The sequence below is a fragment of the Asparagus officinalis genome, chromosome 3 (genome assembly GCF_001876935.1).
Source record: "Asparagus officinalis chromosome 3, Aspof.V1, whole genome shotgun sequence".
Classification (NCBI taxonomy): domain Eukaryota; kingdom Viridiplantae; phylum Streptophyta; class Magnoliopsida; order Asparagales; family Asparagaceae; genus Asparagus; species Asparagus officinalis.
The window spans coordinates 25,281,505-25,299,199 of record NC_033796.1 but is presented as its reverse complement, the minus strand read 5'-3'; the positions used below and the strand labels follow the sequence as shown (position 1 = coordinate 25,299,199).

The 17,695-nt window shown below is 41.6% G+C and overlaps 2 protein-coding genes across 2 annotated transcripts; both read right to left on the bottom strand.

The window, feature by feature from the left end:
- On the bottom strand, positions 2,933-3,880 carry LOC109834811. Its single transcript, XM_020402827.1, has one exon. The coding sequence runs from the start codon at positions 3,878-3,880 to the stop codon at positions 2,933-2,935; it is 948 nt and encodes a 315-aa protein (XP_020258416.1).
- Positions 15,094-15,798, bottom strand: LOC109834810. Its single transcript, XM_020402826.1, has one exon. It carries the CDS (start codon positions 15,796-15,798, stop codon positions 15,094-15,096), a length of 705 nt encoding a protein of 234 aa, XP_020258415.1.

Below are 17,695 nucleotides of genomic sequence, written 5' to 3'. Positions count from 1 at the left end.
GGTTCATCCCAAAAATAATACTTCAAGTCAGCAAAGAACTTCTTTTTCTGTTGATAGCTCAGATCTGGAGGCAAAACTCCACACACTATGTAGTTGACGAAGTCTGCATACCATGGTGCATCCAATCTTTCTATGGCTAACAATTGATCATCTGGGAAAGAGTCGTCGATCGGTAGTTCATCCTCCTCCCTATCATGTGATTCTGGTTTCATCCTCGACAAATGGTCTGCCACCAAATTTTCTGTCCCTTTCTTATCCTTTATCTCTAGGTCAAATTCTTACAAAAGTAGTATCCATCGAATCAACCTAGGCTTGGCATCTTGCTTGCTCAAAAGATATTTGATGGCGGAATGATCAGTATAAATGATGACTTTGGACCCCACTAAGTGTTTGACCTGCATTATTATGTCTCGGATGTTATCCCATTTGTGATATGTATTATTTTATTCTGGTTTGTCCTTATATTCTTGCTGATTATGATCGGGGACCTGTGACATCGCATTGTATTTATTTTCAGACGCTTAGCGTATTGGATTGAGACCCCACTAAGTAAGACCTGAACTTGTCAAAGGCGAAAACAACTGCTAATAACTCCTTTTCAGTGGTAGCATAGTTAACTTGGGCCTCATCAAGAGTGTGACTAGCATAATAAATTGCATGAACTATCTTATCCTTTCTTTGACCCAACACAGCACCAACCGCGTAATCACTTGCATCAGTCATGACTTCAAATGGGAGATTCCAATCCGACGGTTGCATAATAGGAGCTGTTATCAATGCTTCCTTCAACCTACAAAAAGCATCAAGACATTCATCAGTGAAATCATAGGGAGCATCTTTAAGAAGAAGTTTAGTTAAGGGTTTTGCAATTTTTGAAAAGTCTTTGATGAAACGCCGATAGAAACCGGCATGTCCCAAGAAACTTCTTACTCCCCTAACCGACGTTGGTGGCGGCAATTTTTTAATGATTTGCACGATCAACTTCAATTCCTTGCTCGGACACCTTATGTCCTAGAACTATTCCATCCCTTACCATAAAATGGCATTTCTCCCAATTTAGGACTAAATTAACTTCTTCGCAACGCTGCAAAACTCAAGACAAGTTAGCTAAACAACCATCAAAAGTAGTTCCATACACAGAGAAGTCATCCATAAACACGTCCATAATGTCTTCTATAAAATCAGAGAAAATAGCCATCATACATCGTTGAAAAGTGGCGGGGGCATTACAAAGACCGAAAGGCATGCGCCTATAAGCAAAGGTCCCATAGGGACATGTAAAAGTGGTCTTTTCTTGGTCACTAGGATAAATAGGGATTTGAAAAAATCCCGAATAGCCATCTAAATAACAAAAATAGGAATGCCTTGCCAACTTTTCCAACATCTGGTCTATAAAGGGAAGTGGAAAATGATCTTTTCGGGTTGCCTTGTTCAATTTCCTATAATCAATACACATCCTCCAACCCGTAACCGTCCTAGTAGGGATAAGTTCGTTATTTGCATTCTTAACTACGGTCACACCTCCCTTTTTAGGAACCACATGAACCGGGCTAACCCATTCACTATCAGAAATAGGATAGATTACCCCAGAATCTAGTAGCTTAAGCACTTCCTTTTTAACCACTTCTTTCATGTTAGGATTTAATCTACGTTGGTGTTCTATAGAGGGTTTATGATCATCTTCCAAGAGAATTCTATGCATGCAAATTGATGGATTAATTCCCTTAATGTCGTTCATGGTGTATCCTATGACCTTGCGATGCATCCTAAGTGTTCTAAGCAACTTATCAGTTTCATTTTCATTCAGACATGCATTTACAATCACAGGATAAGTAAAATCAGGGCCAAGAAATTCATACCTTAAAGAGGAAGGAAGGGGTTTTAATTCTACCTTTGGCGCATTATCCTTTTCACAAATAGATCCTTTTGGCTCTAGCATATATCTTTCAAGCTTTGCATTTCGAAGTGGAGCAGTTGATGTTGATTCTAAAGATTGAGCAAACGCGGCTACCTCGGGGTCTTCATCATTTATTGAACCATCACTTACCAAACATTTCTCAAGTGGATCAGCTGAGTTATTGTTTGCAATTTGCTCATGTGTACACTTGTCAATGACGTCGACCCTGTAACAAATTTTATCAGTTAGAGGGAGTTTCATAGTATTACTTAAATCAAATTCTACCGTCTCCCCTCCAATATTTAAAGAGAGCCTTCCATTTTTAACATCAATTATAGCACCTGCAGTAGCAAGGAAGGGTCTTCCTAAAATAATTGGAATGTTAGAATCTTCTTCTATTTCCAAGATAACGAAATCGACCGGGATAAAGGACTTACCGACCTGGATAGGTACATCTTCAAGTATACCTACCGGATATCTTACCGATCGATCCGCCAATTGGAGTGATATCGTGGTTGGCTTCAAATCACCTATGCCAAGCTTCTTACAAATAGACTTCGGCATCAAACTTACGCTTGCACCTAAATCACACAAAGCACGATTAATAGAGACATTACCAATAACACAAGGAATAGAAAATGAACCTGGATCCTTAAGCTTAGGAGACAGCTTATTCTGGATGATAGCACTACACTCCTCAGTAAGGGCCACAGTCTCGTATTCTTCCAACTTCCTTTTATTGGATAGGATCTCTTTCAAGAACTTAGCATATGAAGGCATTTGAGAGATAGCTTCAGTGAACGGGATATTGATGTGCAATTTTTTTAAAATCTCCAAGAATTTTCCGAACTGCTTTTCTAACTTAGCCTTAGCTAATCTTTGGGGAAATGGTAGAGGAGGCTTGTAAGGAGCGGGAGCCACATATTTTTCAACTTTTTCTTCTTCTTGCGTTTGGGTCTCATTATCCACATCTATCACATTTTCATGTTTTTCTTCATGATGACCATCTACCCCATCATTTTCCTTCATCTCGGGTCACTCATATTGTTTTCCACTTCTAAGAGTTATAGCATTCACATGACTCCTGAGATTTGTCTCAGGTTGTCCAGGTAGCATGCCTGAAGGCCTAGAGGAAGAGTTAACATTTTGTGCCAATTGGGTGATTTGTGTCTCTAACATCTTGTTATGTGTAGCTAGGGAATCCATCTTAGAGGCCAATTGTTTGACCACCTCATTCGTGGTTTGTTGTTGCTGCTTAAATTCTTCATTCAATTTTGATTGAGTCGTCACAAACTTCTCCATCATATTTTCCAAATTTGACTTTTGAGAAGGGAAATTGGATTGAGGAGCACGAAAACCAGGTGGACCAAAATTAGATGCAGGCATGGGATTTCCAGGTGGGTTTCTATAAGAAAAATTAGGATGATTCCTCCACCCCGGATTATAAGTATTGGAGAATGGGTCTCCCTTCTGATTAAAGTTATTAACATAGTTAACTTGCTCATTACCAGAAGTATCAATGGATGGGGGGTTTCCTAATTGACATTGAAGTGCAGAATGACCCACATAGCCACATATCTCACATGAAATTGAAGTAGACACCACAGAATTAATACTCAATCCTTCAACTTTCTTAAATAAAGCATCAACTTGAGAGGATATATGGTCTAAATCATCTATTTCATACTTGCCTCCTTTTGATGTCTGAGGAGCACGCTCGTTCGCCCATTGATAGTGATTCTGAGCCATGTCTTCAATGAGAGTGTATGCCTCGTCTATTGTTTTGTTCATCAAAGCTCCTCCTGCAGCAGCATCCACAGTCATCCGTGTGTTGTAAGTGAGCCCGTTGTAGAAGGTGTGAACAATTAACCACTTTTCCAGTCCATGGTGAGGGCACATCCTCAATAATTCCTTGTAGCGTTCCCAAGCTTCATAAAGTGATTCTCCTTCCTTCTGTACAAAGCTTGTGATCTGGTTCCTCATCTGTGCTGTTTTACTTGGAGGGAAATACTTTGCAAGAAACGCTCTGGACAATTGATCCCAAGTGGTGATGGACAGAAATAATCTGAGTCGAATAGCATCATTGGTCACTCCATTAAGTTTCAAAGTGTCGCAATACTCCAAGAAGAATAGCATCATTGGTCACTCCATTAAGTTTCAAAGTGTCGCAATACTCCAAGAAAATCGATAGGTGGAGGTTCGGGTCTTCAGTAGCACCTCCTCCAAACTGATTCTGCTGAACCATTGAGAGCAGTGATGGTTTCAGCTCAAAGTTATTAGCTTCAACATTGGGCCTTGTAATGCTTGACTGTGTGCCTTGAGCATTTGGGGCTGCGAAATCCTTAAGAAGCTGATTTTGATCTCCCATCGTAGCTTGTTCTGTGTTCCTTTGCTCCCTTATAGACCTTCTTATGTTTGCAAGAGTCACCGATAGTTCAGGATTGTTTTCGTCGTTTACTTCTGTTTGATTCCCTTGCATAAAAGAAAGTGAGAAGCAAAGAAAAATAAAAAAAATATCTAGTCTAGCTTAATAACGTAGGCACTCAATATTAACACCGTAGTCCCCGGCAACGGCGCCAAAAACTTGGTAGGGCAAAATCCGCAAGCGCACGAACTCGTTGTAGCTATCAAGGTCGGTCCCACAAGGACTAGGGTTAATTACCAAATCTCACGTTATTCGACTAGCTAAATCAATGAGTAAATTAGAAGAGATTTAATAAAAGAAATAAAATAAACAACTAATCGGATGGAATTCAATATAATGAAGGACTAGGATTGGGTTATCACCACAACTTAGGTGTTCAATGATGGATTATTTCAATTCTTGGTGTTGGTTTAATCTAAAAAGGGTGAATTAGCCTAAATTAATCTAAAGCCTCTTTCAAGGTCTAAAGATCGTGCTTAATCAATCTCAATTAACCTACTTTCGTGGAATCAAGATTAAATTAAACCCATTAAGCTTTATGCTAATCCAAATCAAATCCCCAAGGAATCTAGCCTACTTTCGTGGTTCGAGCTCCCTGCTTAATTTCTAGAGATCCGGTATTAATCTTCACCTTTCAGTCCTTCAATTAATTACCTATGATTGCTAATACGGTGATCAAGCGAATCAACAAGATTAAAACATAAGAAATTAAGTTTAAAGATCTAAACTTTCACCAAGAACATATATTAATTTATCATCAATCACCAAAAAGTTGGGTTCTTTCCCAACCCTATACAAGAAATCTACTCACACATGATTGGAATAAGAGAAGACATCAAATAATTATGCAAATCAATCATAAGAAGAAATAAATCAAAGAGAGGAAAGAATTAACCCGTCTTTCAATTGAAATCTTCAAAATAAGAACTTGCAATCCAATCTTCTACAAGAGATTAATGTCTTCCTTCAATACTTGAACCCTAGAATAGTTGCTAGTTGATGGCTAAAAGAACATAACAAAAGATATCCAAAACCCTAAGTCAAAACATCTATTTATATGTCCCTAAAAATCTGCGAAATTCCAGTTCTTCATACTCGTGCATCCATTTTCTTCACGAACCATGCCTTCAAAATCTTGTTGTTGCTTCAAACTCTTGTAAAACTTCCAACGATCATCAAATATTTCAATCTTGAGCCAATACCTACATATAAGAACACAAACCACAGCAGTATCCTCGATCTAAACACGAAATATGCATTAAACACTCGTAAATCATGCTTGTAACACACTAAGATAATGCATATTTTTCGTGTTTATCAACTCCCCCAAGCTTAGACTTTTGCTTGTCCTCAAGCAAATAGACAATAAAGAAAATAGGAGGAGTGGAAGCCAAATAGAATAGGGATCACCCCCTCATCAATCCTTTAACCAATATCAAACATATCACAAAACAAATACTTTTCATCGGGACTTAACAAATTAATTTCCAAAACTCTCAACAATATCACATTTCAAAATTTATTTACGATCACAAGCGTCACAAGTCAAGGATAGCCATCCTATCCAATTCTCAAGTCAAAGTAGGAAAAAGAAATTCATGTAACTAGCTTCAATCCCAAAGTACTAAAATTGAGGCTTTCAGGTAGCTAAATTGGTAGACCACACTTTAGGATAAGTGGACTCTCAATCTCTCATGTATTTAAGGATGAGATTGTATCGCTCAAAATTCTTCCGAATGGATGTATTCAATCCATAAGCTTGCATTTCATCTCAATTCTCCACCACTTGAGGTCTTTTATTTGGTTGTAATGGGGCTAGGGTCAAAAGGGTAGGATAGATATTTGGAATTGGTTGAAAGCCTATCACTAGTGGAGCTATGATTGCAAAAGATTAGATCTCAAAGTAAGATCAATGACATCCACACAAACTCCATCATATATCAAAGAACTTCTTCCAACTACTCCTTTTAGTATGCCATAATGAATTCTTTCGACACCTGCAATTACATACACCATAAAGATGACACTTTATTCTTTTTTTTTCGAATTAGTTTTTTTTTCTTCCTTTTTTTTTCTTTTTTTTTTGAAAAAATTATGAAAAGGGAAGCAAACGCCTACTTTCACACCCCCAAGCTTACACCACATTACTCACATAACCCATTGTATCATAAAATGTGCTCCACTAGCTTAGGCAATGGGTAAGGAATAAAATCGGATTTTGAAGGTTACATATGTGGGTTTAATCAACAAAAATTAGGCTCATAGGATCAAGGGGGCTAATCAAAGGAAACAATAGTGCATGGTAGGCTATTTGGCTAATGTGGACTATAAACAAAAATGTGCCTCAATCACCTTTTATGCATACAAAAGTTATATGTGGCCTTGAAGAGATTCAATGCAAGTTCTAGTATCCTACACCATTGGAGAATATCACACAAGAAAAGAAAATAATTATTGGATATGTAATGCATCCAATTTAGGCTCAAAGTCTCACCGGTTTTATTTGTCTACCAAATTTAATTTCCCTCTTGTCTCAATAGAGTAATGGTCATGATGCTAGCCACATAAACGCTAAAACCTATAAGACAATAGAACATTCAAGTTTGGTTCTCCCATATTGTTAACTTGTAATCAAAAGCCTTTGAGAATCAGTTGAAAGATGGTTTAAGAAGTTGCCAAGTCCCAATTAATGAGCATCTATCTAGTTCAATGATCGATAAAGGTTAATGATTCATGTCATCATCAATGATCGATAAAGATTAATGATTCATGAGAAGGACTGACTACGGATGCAAAAGAAAAGACTGACAAATGCCCCTTCGGCTCAGGAAGATCAACAACATTTAAGCCTAGGCTTACCTGAATCGCCAGTCTCTTTCCCGTCTCCGATTTCCTCCTCTTCGTCCGAAGGAATAGAGATCACTCTCTCAGCTGCACCTGCTCAGATTAGACACCGATGTCAGAAGATACAAGATTCGGCTTTGTGCTCGAGAGTACTAAAAATTATTACCTCCGAGTGCGGGCGTAGGGGTCGTTGAGACCCCCGCCTATGGCCCCACACCAGGTGGAGGGGGAGTGAGAGGTAGACCGAACAGCTCCAGCCCCAAAGGCATCATCATCCTGACCCTCCGCCGCTCTAGCGGCCTCCATAGTTTCCTCGCGACGGGTCTTCTTAGCCGCTTCCACTCTGGAACCCTCCGCCATCATCTCCCGCTACCGCTTGGAGAGAAGCGAACTACTCGGAGATAGAAGGGGCATTCCCATCCGCCCCGCTATCGCGCTCCGGGCTCGCTTCAGCCTCTCGCCTGTCCGGGTTAACTCCTCAGATTCTCCCCGCTCACTCTGGGGGTCCAACGAAAGACCAGGAGAGGGAGCTCGGGTCTCAGGCACCTCAGATTCGTCTAGACCCGCGTCGCCGCCCTCAACGTCCTCAGCTGGGTCCTCCAGAAGCCACTCCTTAGCAGTTTGGCGACCCCTCCGTCTCGAAGAACGGAGAGGCCTTACGGGGGGACGCCCTTGTTCCGCCAAACACGAACCCTGGAACCAGAAGCCCTCGGGATTAGCGCTAGCATCCCGATACCATCGGCAGTACAGGAGAGTGTGATGCAAATCACGGTCCTTCTCCGGTAGCTCAAAGCGGGCCTGGGTACTGCCAACATGGGTCCAGAACCACCCCCGAGCTCCATCCACTAGCCCTCCTTCGAAGTGCAGATGGGGGTTGGCGTTGCCCACAATTGATCATACCCAAACTGGCGGGCGAACCGGCAGGGGATATACGGCTCAAGATAGCACACGGAGCCTGTTCGTAGGATATGATACCCCGGCCGAATGTTCACCAACCAGCAGAAGGCGCCACGAGAGAGAACTGTGTGATGATCCGCTGTCGGCGCATCTCTAAAAGACTCCCCGTATCCTCCTCCACTAAAAAAGGGAAAGAAACGGCAGAAGTTGTAGTGGACGAAATGGGAAAGTGTCTTCCGCGCGTCAGGAATGTCCTTACACTTCCAAGAGCACTTCCCCAAGTGCTCAATGAACGGAACAAACTTGTCTCCCTGAAGAGTCGCAGGGACGCTCATCAAACATTCGCAATGGCAGACGAACCATGCCATCAAATAAGTATACCGCAGTCCTACTCTGGGATTAGGGGTCCTGATGACTTCCCCTTCCCCTTCGTCGACAGTCGACACACAGCAGAATTGGGCCGTCAGGGTACGGAGCCCCCGGTGGATACACGCTATCGTCGCTGATACCAAGGAATAAGACTTCCCATGGGCTAGGCAAACCGCTGGATACACAACTTCCACAGGGAGAACCTCAAAAGAGTGAGTGGGGATTACGCACCTCTTCAACCACAACATGAGATACCCTGCAAGCAAGGTCTTCCCAGATATAGGAGACTTGGCCTGGTGGTGGAACGAGTGGAGGACCGTCCCGGATTTGAATCCGCCCTCGTCACACTCAAGAACTACTGTAACTTCCTCTTCGGCCATCCTCCTTTCCACTTCAGCCTGGTCGCACCTGCCTAGAGGAAGAGCAGGGTTCCCTTTGACATCGTTCCCCGGGAACAGATAGTCAGCCCAATTCTTGTGACTGATCCCCGGAGTCCTCTTCTTCTTCCCCTTGTGATCCGTAGCCTCTAAGGTGCTGAGGCAGATGTGGTAATGGCAGAGCAACTCCCACAGAGTTTCCACTACCAAGGGGGAACAGTCGAAAAGCTGGTCGATCTCCTCCTGGCTTGGGACGTACTCTTCGTAGGGGAACTCTCCCAGAGGCAACCCTGACACGTCATACATCTCATGGTGGGTTATGCCAAGTTCGCCGTTGGGGGTGAAGAATGTGCCGCTTTCCGCACAATACAGTTCCAAGATGCTGTGGAACTGAGAAGCATTAATCCTCAAACCATGTCGAGTGGCCCGAATGGCCACATACAGCTCCGAATTCTTAAGATCAGAATTCTCAACCAGGACGTAGTCGGTGATCTTGGACCACCAAGTGTCGCTGCCGAGCGCAGAATATACCCACCCAAGAGCTCTAAAGTCTTTTGGGGGGAATCTCCCTCCAACTCGGAAGAAGCGATGACGGAAAGTCTCTGCGACCGCCGTCGTCTCTCCTACCGGCGGCTCATTGGACAGTAGGCCAGGGCGCAGACCCGTCACGCGCTTGCAAGAACTCTCCACTCCATACCCAGCCGTAGAGCCCGTGAAGATGCCGCAAGTCACCCCATCTTGAGTAGGGGTCAAGTCTCAATTCATCGTCCTCGGGACCGCGAAGGAACGCAGCTCGACGATGGAGAATCCCCTCGGCATGTTAGGGAGATAATAAGGGACCCCGTCCATTTCACGGAGCCACCTGCTCTCCTTGATCAACAAGGCGGAAGGATCAGTCGCGGCATCGCCGAACAAAAACTGGGGCTTGTGTAACTCTGTCCTAGCCTCGTCTGTCAACACCGCATCGGTGGTCATCTCACGCAGCATTAGGTGGTGCCCGTCAGTGACTCTCCTTACCAAGCCATCCGACCTATCAGCAGAGAACACAGGCACCGGATTCAAGGAGGGAAATCGGGGAGGTGCCGTATAGCTTGTGCCCCCGGCGAGACCGATGGCCGCGCCCTTCGGAAGGGCTTCGTCAGAAAAGATCACTGCAAGAAAGGACCAAAGAGTCAGACCGATGGCCGCGCCCTTCGGAAGGGCTTCGTCAGAAAAGATCACTGCAAGAAAGGACCAAAGAGTCAGGATGGGATCCGCCCCGAGGGCAGATCCGCCAATCAAGTAAAGACGGGCGAATCCGCCTGTCAAAAGCGAGACCCGCTCAACTAAGAGCAGGATCCGCCCGCGAAAACGATATTCTCCTTTATCAGAGGAAAAGTCGAACTCGCCTATCAAGAAACGAGTTCACCTTCGCCTAGTAAAGGTCAATTTCACCTATGGAGGCGGGAATCGCCCTCTATGAGTCAGTACAAAATCCACCCAAAAAGGGGGACGATTTTGCCCTAAATCGGAGAAACTACCAAAAGACAACTGAATCCAGGGAGGACAAGCAATGCTCATTCTCCCCTACCCGACGCCTGTAACCGACACAAAGTCGTCAGACAAACCTATCGACTTACCCAAGGGTGTCTCAGGTATGCGGGCGGGCGCACCAGCAGAAAGGCGGTCGGAATAGCGTCCGGGACCTCCTCCTTTCGTGATACACTTCTTGGATTTCGGCGCCATTGAGGGGATTAAGCGGGAACTCTCTCTCTTTAGAAAATTTTCAGGATTCTGGAGCACGGTAACTCTCAAAGAAAGGGAACGACCTATTTAACGGAGGAGTGGCCAACGTGGCCACGATCGCCCTCAAAAAGCAAAATACTGGCGGACGAGAAACATGACCACGATCGAAATCAACGGTCCAGATTGCCCCCTGACATTTCGAAGTGCCGCGTCGAGGCGGAAAACGGGTCGGTCGAAAAACCCCAAACCTGAACCAAAATCGACGGTTGTATCTGACGGTTAGGTTTGAAAATCACGGCCACGATTCAAACGGGGAGCACGAAGCTTACGTCAGAACACGACATGACAGAACCACGCCGTCTTAGCTAGAAAGCACGAAGCCCACCAGCGGACGCGTGGCTCACCCACACCGAGCCGAGTTTCGCCCGAAAAGAAAGGTCTCGCCTGCGAAAATTCGACCCAAATCCGCAAGTCGAACAGAATTCGCCTCCAAAACCTAACTTCGCCTGAACGGCTTATTCGCTCCTGGAGATAAACGACAAGTAACACGACTTGTCCCAAACTTTGAAACTCCAAAAAGATTATCTCGCTTAAAACCACGCCTCGAACGGCTGAGGTTGAGAGTAGAAATCTTAGCATCAAGTCTAAGAGAAACTACTCGACAACTCATCATACTGAGGGGAATAGTATGGCTAGCCCGGTTCGAACGGTAACCGGTAAAGGCACATCAAACCCGTTGATAGCTGAGGGTTTGCTAAAAATCCTAAAAGAAACCAAGTGCGCTTACTTCACCAAAAACTTCTTCATTCAAAGTATTCCAGACCACACGCAAGCCGGTTTAGGTCTGAAAACTTTGAAGGGGGTCTTGTAGACAGTAAAAAATACCTCTGTGAGTTCAGCAAGAAAGTCACCTGAATGACCAACTCGCCTGCACGAACCAGAATCAACTGGGATAGCAGAATTTCGCCTTTGACACAACTCGCCTGCCCAAGTCCAAAGTCGAATCTGCCCGCAAACCCCAAGGCCGCCAATATGGCCAGATATCTGCTAACCCACGTGCTGAGATGGGCTTTCCCGACTCTCTCGACCCGAAGGGAGAGGACACAGTACTCCAAGACCGTCAAGCGGCCGCTCATAGTACGAAGGACTGGACGGGTGTCAAGTCGACCTGAGCATTCATAAATGCAACTCACCTCGGCTGTCTGAGTCAGGAGACGAATCCGCCAGCATTCGGCGAGCTGTCCAAACCCACTCGAGTGCCAGGAACATGCTTTCCCACCTCTCTTGACCTGAAGGGAGAAGGCACAGCACTCCAGGCCCGCCGAATAGCCGCCCACAGTACGAATGAGCAGACAAATGTCAAAACAGCCTGCACTCTCATAAATACGGCTCACCTCAGTTGTCCAAGCAAAGGGCGAGAGCCGCCGGCGCTCGGTGGTTGGTCAGATCCACGCAAGCATCTGACAGCTGTTGTCACGCATACGAGGAGGGGCTTTCCTACTCCTACGTGACGTGATGCGGAGCACAGCTCTTTGAATGACCACTGGTGGTACGAATGAACAGCAGGATATCTCCGAATAATGTATGGTCACATCCCATAATTCAAGGAGTAGTCAAGCTGTCCTTCTTCCATTTAAAAGCCTCTTCTAGCAAACTGAGGAGGAGGTCGAAAAACTTGGAGAAAAGTAGTTGAGACCAAGCTGTTCGCATATCCTTACATTACAGCACCACTGTCTGGTTCTGAGCTCTGATCGCTGGCGAACTAAGCAGACCCGAACTCCATCGACTTGAGCTTCTACTGTGTACTGAAGCTCTCCAGCAACCTCGATCGAACGGTCCAAGGGAAGCAGACTCGACACAAGCATCGAGCGAAGCATCCTATAGCCACCTAAAGACCCCACACAAAACAAAGAGGGCATTCCCTCTGCTTCTGTTGTAAACATTTGATTATTAGTTTGTAATAAGCTTTCTTATCAATGCAAACGAAACTCTCTGTTTTCGGAAAATCAAATTTACACCCTACAGTACCAACCAACAAAATATGCTCCATTGATCGTGAAAACATGTGAGGCTCACAAAAATGAAATAAACAACACAACCAACGCACAGAGTTGATAAAAAGATCAGATTATTTATTCACCTCTTGTTTCTTCTTTTAGTATTCATCCAACCAACATCAAAATTTTATTGTAGGAATCCACATACCTGTATATCAAACTGGGACAACTTAAAAACAGGTCGTTTAAATATTGGTTTTCTTAGCTCTTTGATTTTCCAAGTTCAATCTGCTGAATAAGAAAATGTTGTAATGAAGAAATGTGTTCATACCTCGCCTTGCGTATAATCCTTTGCCTTGTTTCCAGATATGTGATCCATCAATCCAATACTGGAGGGCCACATACCTGTATAAAAACATTAACATGAGCTTGAAGAGCCAACACACTTTTGACTCACAATCCAAATTTGTTTTAAAATTCTTTACGCAAGTTCTGAAACTCCTATAATAAGATGGGTAAATTGCAGATAACTCCCCACATCTATACTTCAGTAGCACTTACCACCCCTCAACAATTTTACTAGCACTTACCACCCCTCAATCATAATGTAGAAAGGGGTTCATCACCATTTTGTTCTCCTCAAAATGCAAATTCAGGGGTGGTAACTGCTATTGGACATGTAGATGAGGGGCGTTATCTGCAGTTTAACCTATAAGATATAATCCACCATAATGACAACATGATATTCTATTAACAGCTTTAAAATAGGAAAGAAAAACGAAAGAAAAACAAAAAAAAGAATAATGGAGTTCTCCGGATCTGCTTGATGGCGGAAGGCTTGATTGTGGAGGAGGAGGAGGAGGAGGAGGAGGAACACGATCTAGAGAGAGCTCGAGAGAAAAGCGGAGGAGGAGCTCGACGGAGAGATCACGGAGGAGGAGGACTGAAGGCGGAGGAGGAGCTCGACGGCGAGATCGCGGAGGAAGAGGGCTTGATGGAAGAGGAGGAGGTGGAGGAGCGCGATCCAGAGATAGAGCTCGAGCTGAAGGCGGAGGAGGAGCTCGATGGAGAGATCGCGGAGGAGGAGGGCTGAAGACGGAGGAGGAGCTCGACGGAGAGATCGCGGAGGAGGAGGGGTTAGGGTCAGGGGGAGAGAGAGATGGCTTCTTTTTTTTTTGAGAGAGAGAGAGAGAGAGAAGGGTCACGGGTTTGGGGGGTTAACAAAGTGGAATTTTTTCATAAAGACCCCTGCAGCGCACCTGGGGGAGACTGATGCGTACGCATCAGTGCGTATGAGAAACAGACTCTATATATAAGATGCATATAATGATTATGAAGTCCATAAATCAATAACTCAATACTTTCACAAAAATGCACGTTTTGCAAACTTTCAAAACAATAAATATGATTTCATTAAACTAAATAAACTTGATATTGATAAAATCATATATAAGCATATAACCATGAAACAAGTATGTATTTTCCAATTATATTTATTTGTTTCATATTTAAACTTGAAAACTCCAAAATGAAAACTTGTGTGTGTGTGTGTGTATGAGATTAATGAGTATCCTTGTCATAGGAGGGGATTTCCTCCTTGACGCTTCTAAAATCACATGATTAAGCGACATTGTGGATGATCCGCTCCGTTGAACTTGATCTACATATTATAAAACCCCAACACACCAAGTTTGGGGTGAACCCGTCGTCGTTTGACCCTTCATCCACTCGTATTAATTTCAACGGTTTTGAATGAATAAAACTTTTCACATGGCTCGATGGAGGGTCAAACGACGACGGATTCACCCCAAACTTGGTGTGTTGGGATTTTAGAATATGTAGATCAAGTTCATGTGTGAATGTGGTTGAGCTTGATGTATTAAACACACATAATATAAAAACCTAAACTAAATATACCCAAGCAATCTTGATCTTCAATTTGAGCTCGATCTTGGTAACTTTGCGGATGAAGCTTGATCTTGAATTGATTTGAATTGTATATGGATTCATTCCGGTATTTTCTCTAACCTTTATTGGATATGATCGTGAAAGCTCTATTACATCCATCCTCCAACGTATTGTTTGCTTAGAATAAATGTAAAAACAAAAACACAAATACTAGATAAACAATATTAGTTGTAAATTGTTTGTTAAAACATATTTAAAACAAAAAGGCCAACACCATTGGCCATCCTCAAATCTAAGGTCAATCGCCCTAAGGCCATCGGGGAGGAAAGGTTTGTCAATGAAAGAGAAGGAGAACGGCCTTGGTAGCCATTTATCCTCAAGAATCCGAATATCTTCCCCCGAGCCCACACGCCATCAGTACCCTTTCTCAATAAGTTGTTTTCCCCATAACAAGCTCCTCCATATAAAAGAGCGATTATATCCCAATTTGGCCTCCAAAATGTTCCCTCTAGGGAAGTAACATCCCTTTAACACCTTGGCCACCAATAAATCCGGGTTTCGAATAAATCTCCAAACTTGTTTTCTGAGCATAGCTTGATTGAAAGCTTCAAGATCTTTAAAACCAAGGCCACCCTGATTTTTGTTCTTGCACAACTACGACCATTTACTCCAATGAATCCTTTTCTTCTTTTCCGTTGAACCCCACCAAAATCTAGCCATGAGACTTTGGATACTATTAAGGCAATTCTTTGGGAGTTTGAAACAAGACATGACGTAATTAGGGATTGATTGGATCACTGATTTGATTAGAACTTCCTTCCCAGCAACCGAGAATAAAGACCGTTTCCACCCTTTTAACTTGTTCCAAATACGATCCTTTATACTTTTGAATATGTCTTTCTTATTCTTTCCCACAAAGCAAGGCGTTCCAAGGTACTTTTGGAAGTGGTTATTGACAGCAACATCAAAACAGCCAGCAAGTTGTTGATAGTCAAGAGAGCTCACCAATTTTCCGAAGTAAACTTCGGACTTGTTAAAATTGACTTTCTGACCCGACGCCTTTGAATAAATATCCAGATTGTTTTTCACCACATTGCCCTCCTCAACACTAGCACCCATAAACAAAATACTATCGTCAGCGGAAAAAAGGTGTGCCACCGAAGGGCCATTACTCCCAAAACCCAGCTCACTAATTTTTCCTTCCAACTCTGCTTTCTGGATTAAACAGGATAAGGCCTCTGCACAAAACAGAAATAAGAAGGGGAGAGGGGGTTGCCTTGCCTCAAACCCCTTTGAGGATAGACTTTTCCTTTCGGCTGCCCATTGATTAAGAAAGAAAAGGCCACCAAACTGACACATCTTATGATCTTTTTAACCCAGTCTTGGTCATACCCCAGCCTTAACATCACTGCTTGAATAAACTCCTACTCAACCCGGTTGTAAGCTTTAGCCATGTCAAGTTTGAGAGCCATTTTCGCGCCATTCCCAAATCTATTTTTCTTCATACTATGCAACCCCTCAAACCCAATAATTGCATTGTCGTGAATCAATCTCCCGCTAACGAAAGCACTTTGAGAGCTCGATATAATCTTATCCAGGCTGATCTTCAATCTATCCGCAAGGCATTTAGACACGATCTTGTATACGACGTTGCATAAACTTATCGGGTGTAAGTCTTCCCTCTTCATGGCACCCTTAACTTTGGGAATAAGGGCTATAAGAGTTTCGTTAAGCTCATTGAAAGGGTAGTTGTCGTTCAAAAATTTTAAGCAAGTCTTGGTGACATCTCTTTTGGTAAGATTCCAAAACTTTTAATAGAACAGAGCTTGGAGCCCGTCCATTTCTAGAGCTTTAAGGGGATTTAGATTGCTGACTACCTTTTGTATATCTTCCTCTGTGTAATCTGAAAGCAGGAAAGAGTTTATCTCATGAGAAACTTTTGGTTGCACCACTTCAATTATTTGGTCATTCACTAGAATATACTAATAATTTATAATGATAACAAAATTCATGAATACATGATAATTTATTATAAAGAATTATTAATTATATAAAATAGTAAAAATCATTCATTTAATAAATTATTGCACATAATTATAAATATTAATAATAGTATAAATATGGTTATTTTTTTATGTTGTAAAAAATATTACCTTGTTCGATAATTAATATCATCTTAGAAATAAAAATTTGGATGTTATAAATTAAAAATACTTTAATTTTAGAAAATTAATTTATATAAAAAAATTGGATCCTTGAAATTTACGAGACATATATTTTTCTCTTCTTTTCTTCAAAATATTTGGCCACTCGCTAGAATATACTAATAATTTATAATGATAATAAAATTAATAAATATATTATAATTTATTATAAAATAATTATTAATTTTAATGAAATATTAAAATTATTTATTTAATAAAATATTGCACATAATTATAATTATTAATAATAGTATAAATAGGATTTTTATATTATAACGATTATTTCCCTTTTCGATATTATAATATCGTCTTAATCATAAAAAATGGACATTATGAACATAGTTCAATAAAATATTGGATCTTTGAAATTTATGAGTCATGCACTTTTTGTTGAAAAGTAAATATCTCATATATTTCAAGGATCCAATATTTTTATATAAAGTACTTTTTCCAAATAATCGTATTTTTAATTTATACCATCCAATTTTTTATTACTAAGACGATATTAATAATCAAACAAGATAATATTCTTTAAAACATAAAGTCATATAATATTAAAAATTATTGCCATTATTTAATAGATATTATAATAAAATATGTACATGACATAAATATTTAATAATTTAAATGGTTTAATTATATCAATAGTATTACTTAAACTAATGATTACATTATTATTTAATAATAATACTCCTAAATAAATTGTTTAATAATATAATAATATAAAATTTTAAATAACTATTAAATGTATGTTAATAATAGTATAATTACTAATATTAGTATAAGTTAATATTTTAATCATAGTGTAATAAAATAATTTTTAATGGTTATATATAACTTATTAAATAATATAATATTAAATATACCAACATGTCCACGTGCAAAGCACATGCATTATGCTAGTGGACTTAAAACCATGAAAATGGGTCCCATAGCCTATCTGCAAGGTTTCTAAGAAATCAACCAAACTGCCCCTAATACCCACTTTTACCTCCAAATTTCCAAATCCAACTCCGGGTATGGGTATCTGGACGAAATAGACAAACCTATCT

Bases quoted from the DNA above. Each gene is read 5' to 3' on its own strand.
- LOC109834811 (XM_020402827.1), bottom strand. From the start codon at position 3,880: ATGAGGAACCAGATCACAAGCTTTGTACAGAAGGAAGGAGAATCACTT.
- LOC109834810 (XM_020402826.1), bottom strand. From the start codon at position 15,798: ATGTGTCAGTTTGGTGGCCTTTTCTTTCTTAATCAATGGGCAGCCGAA.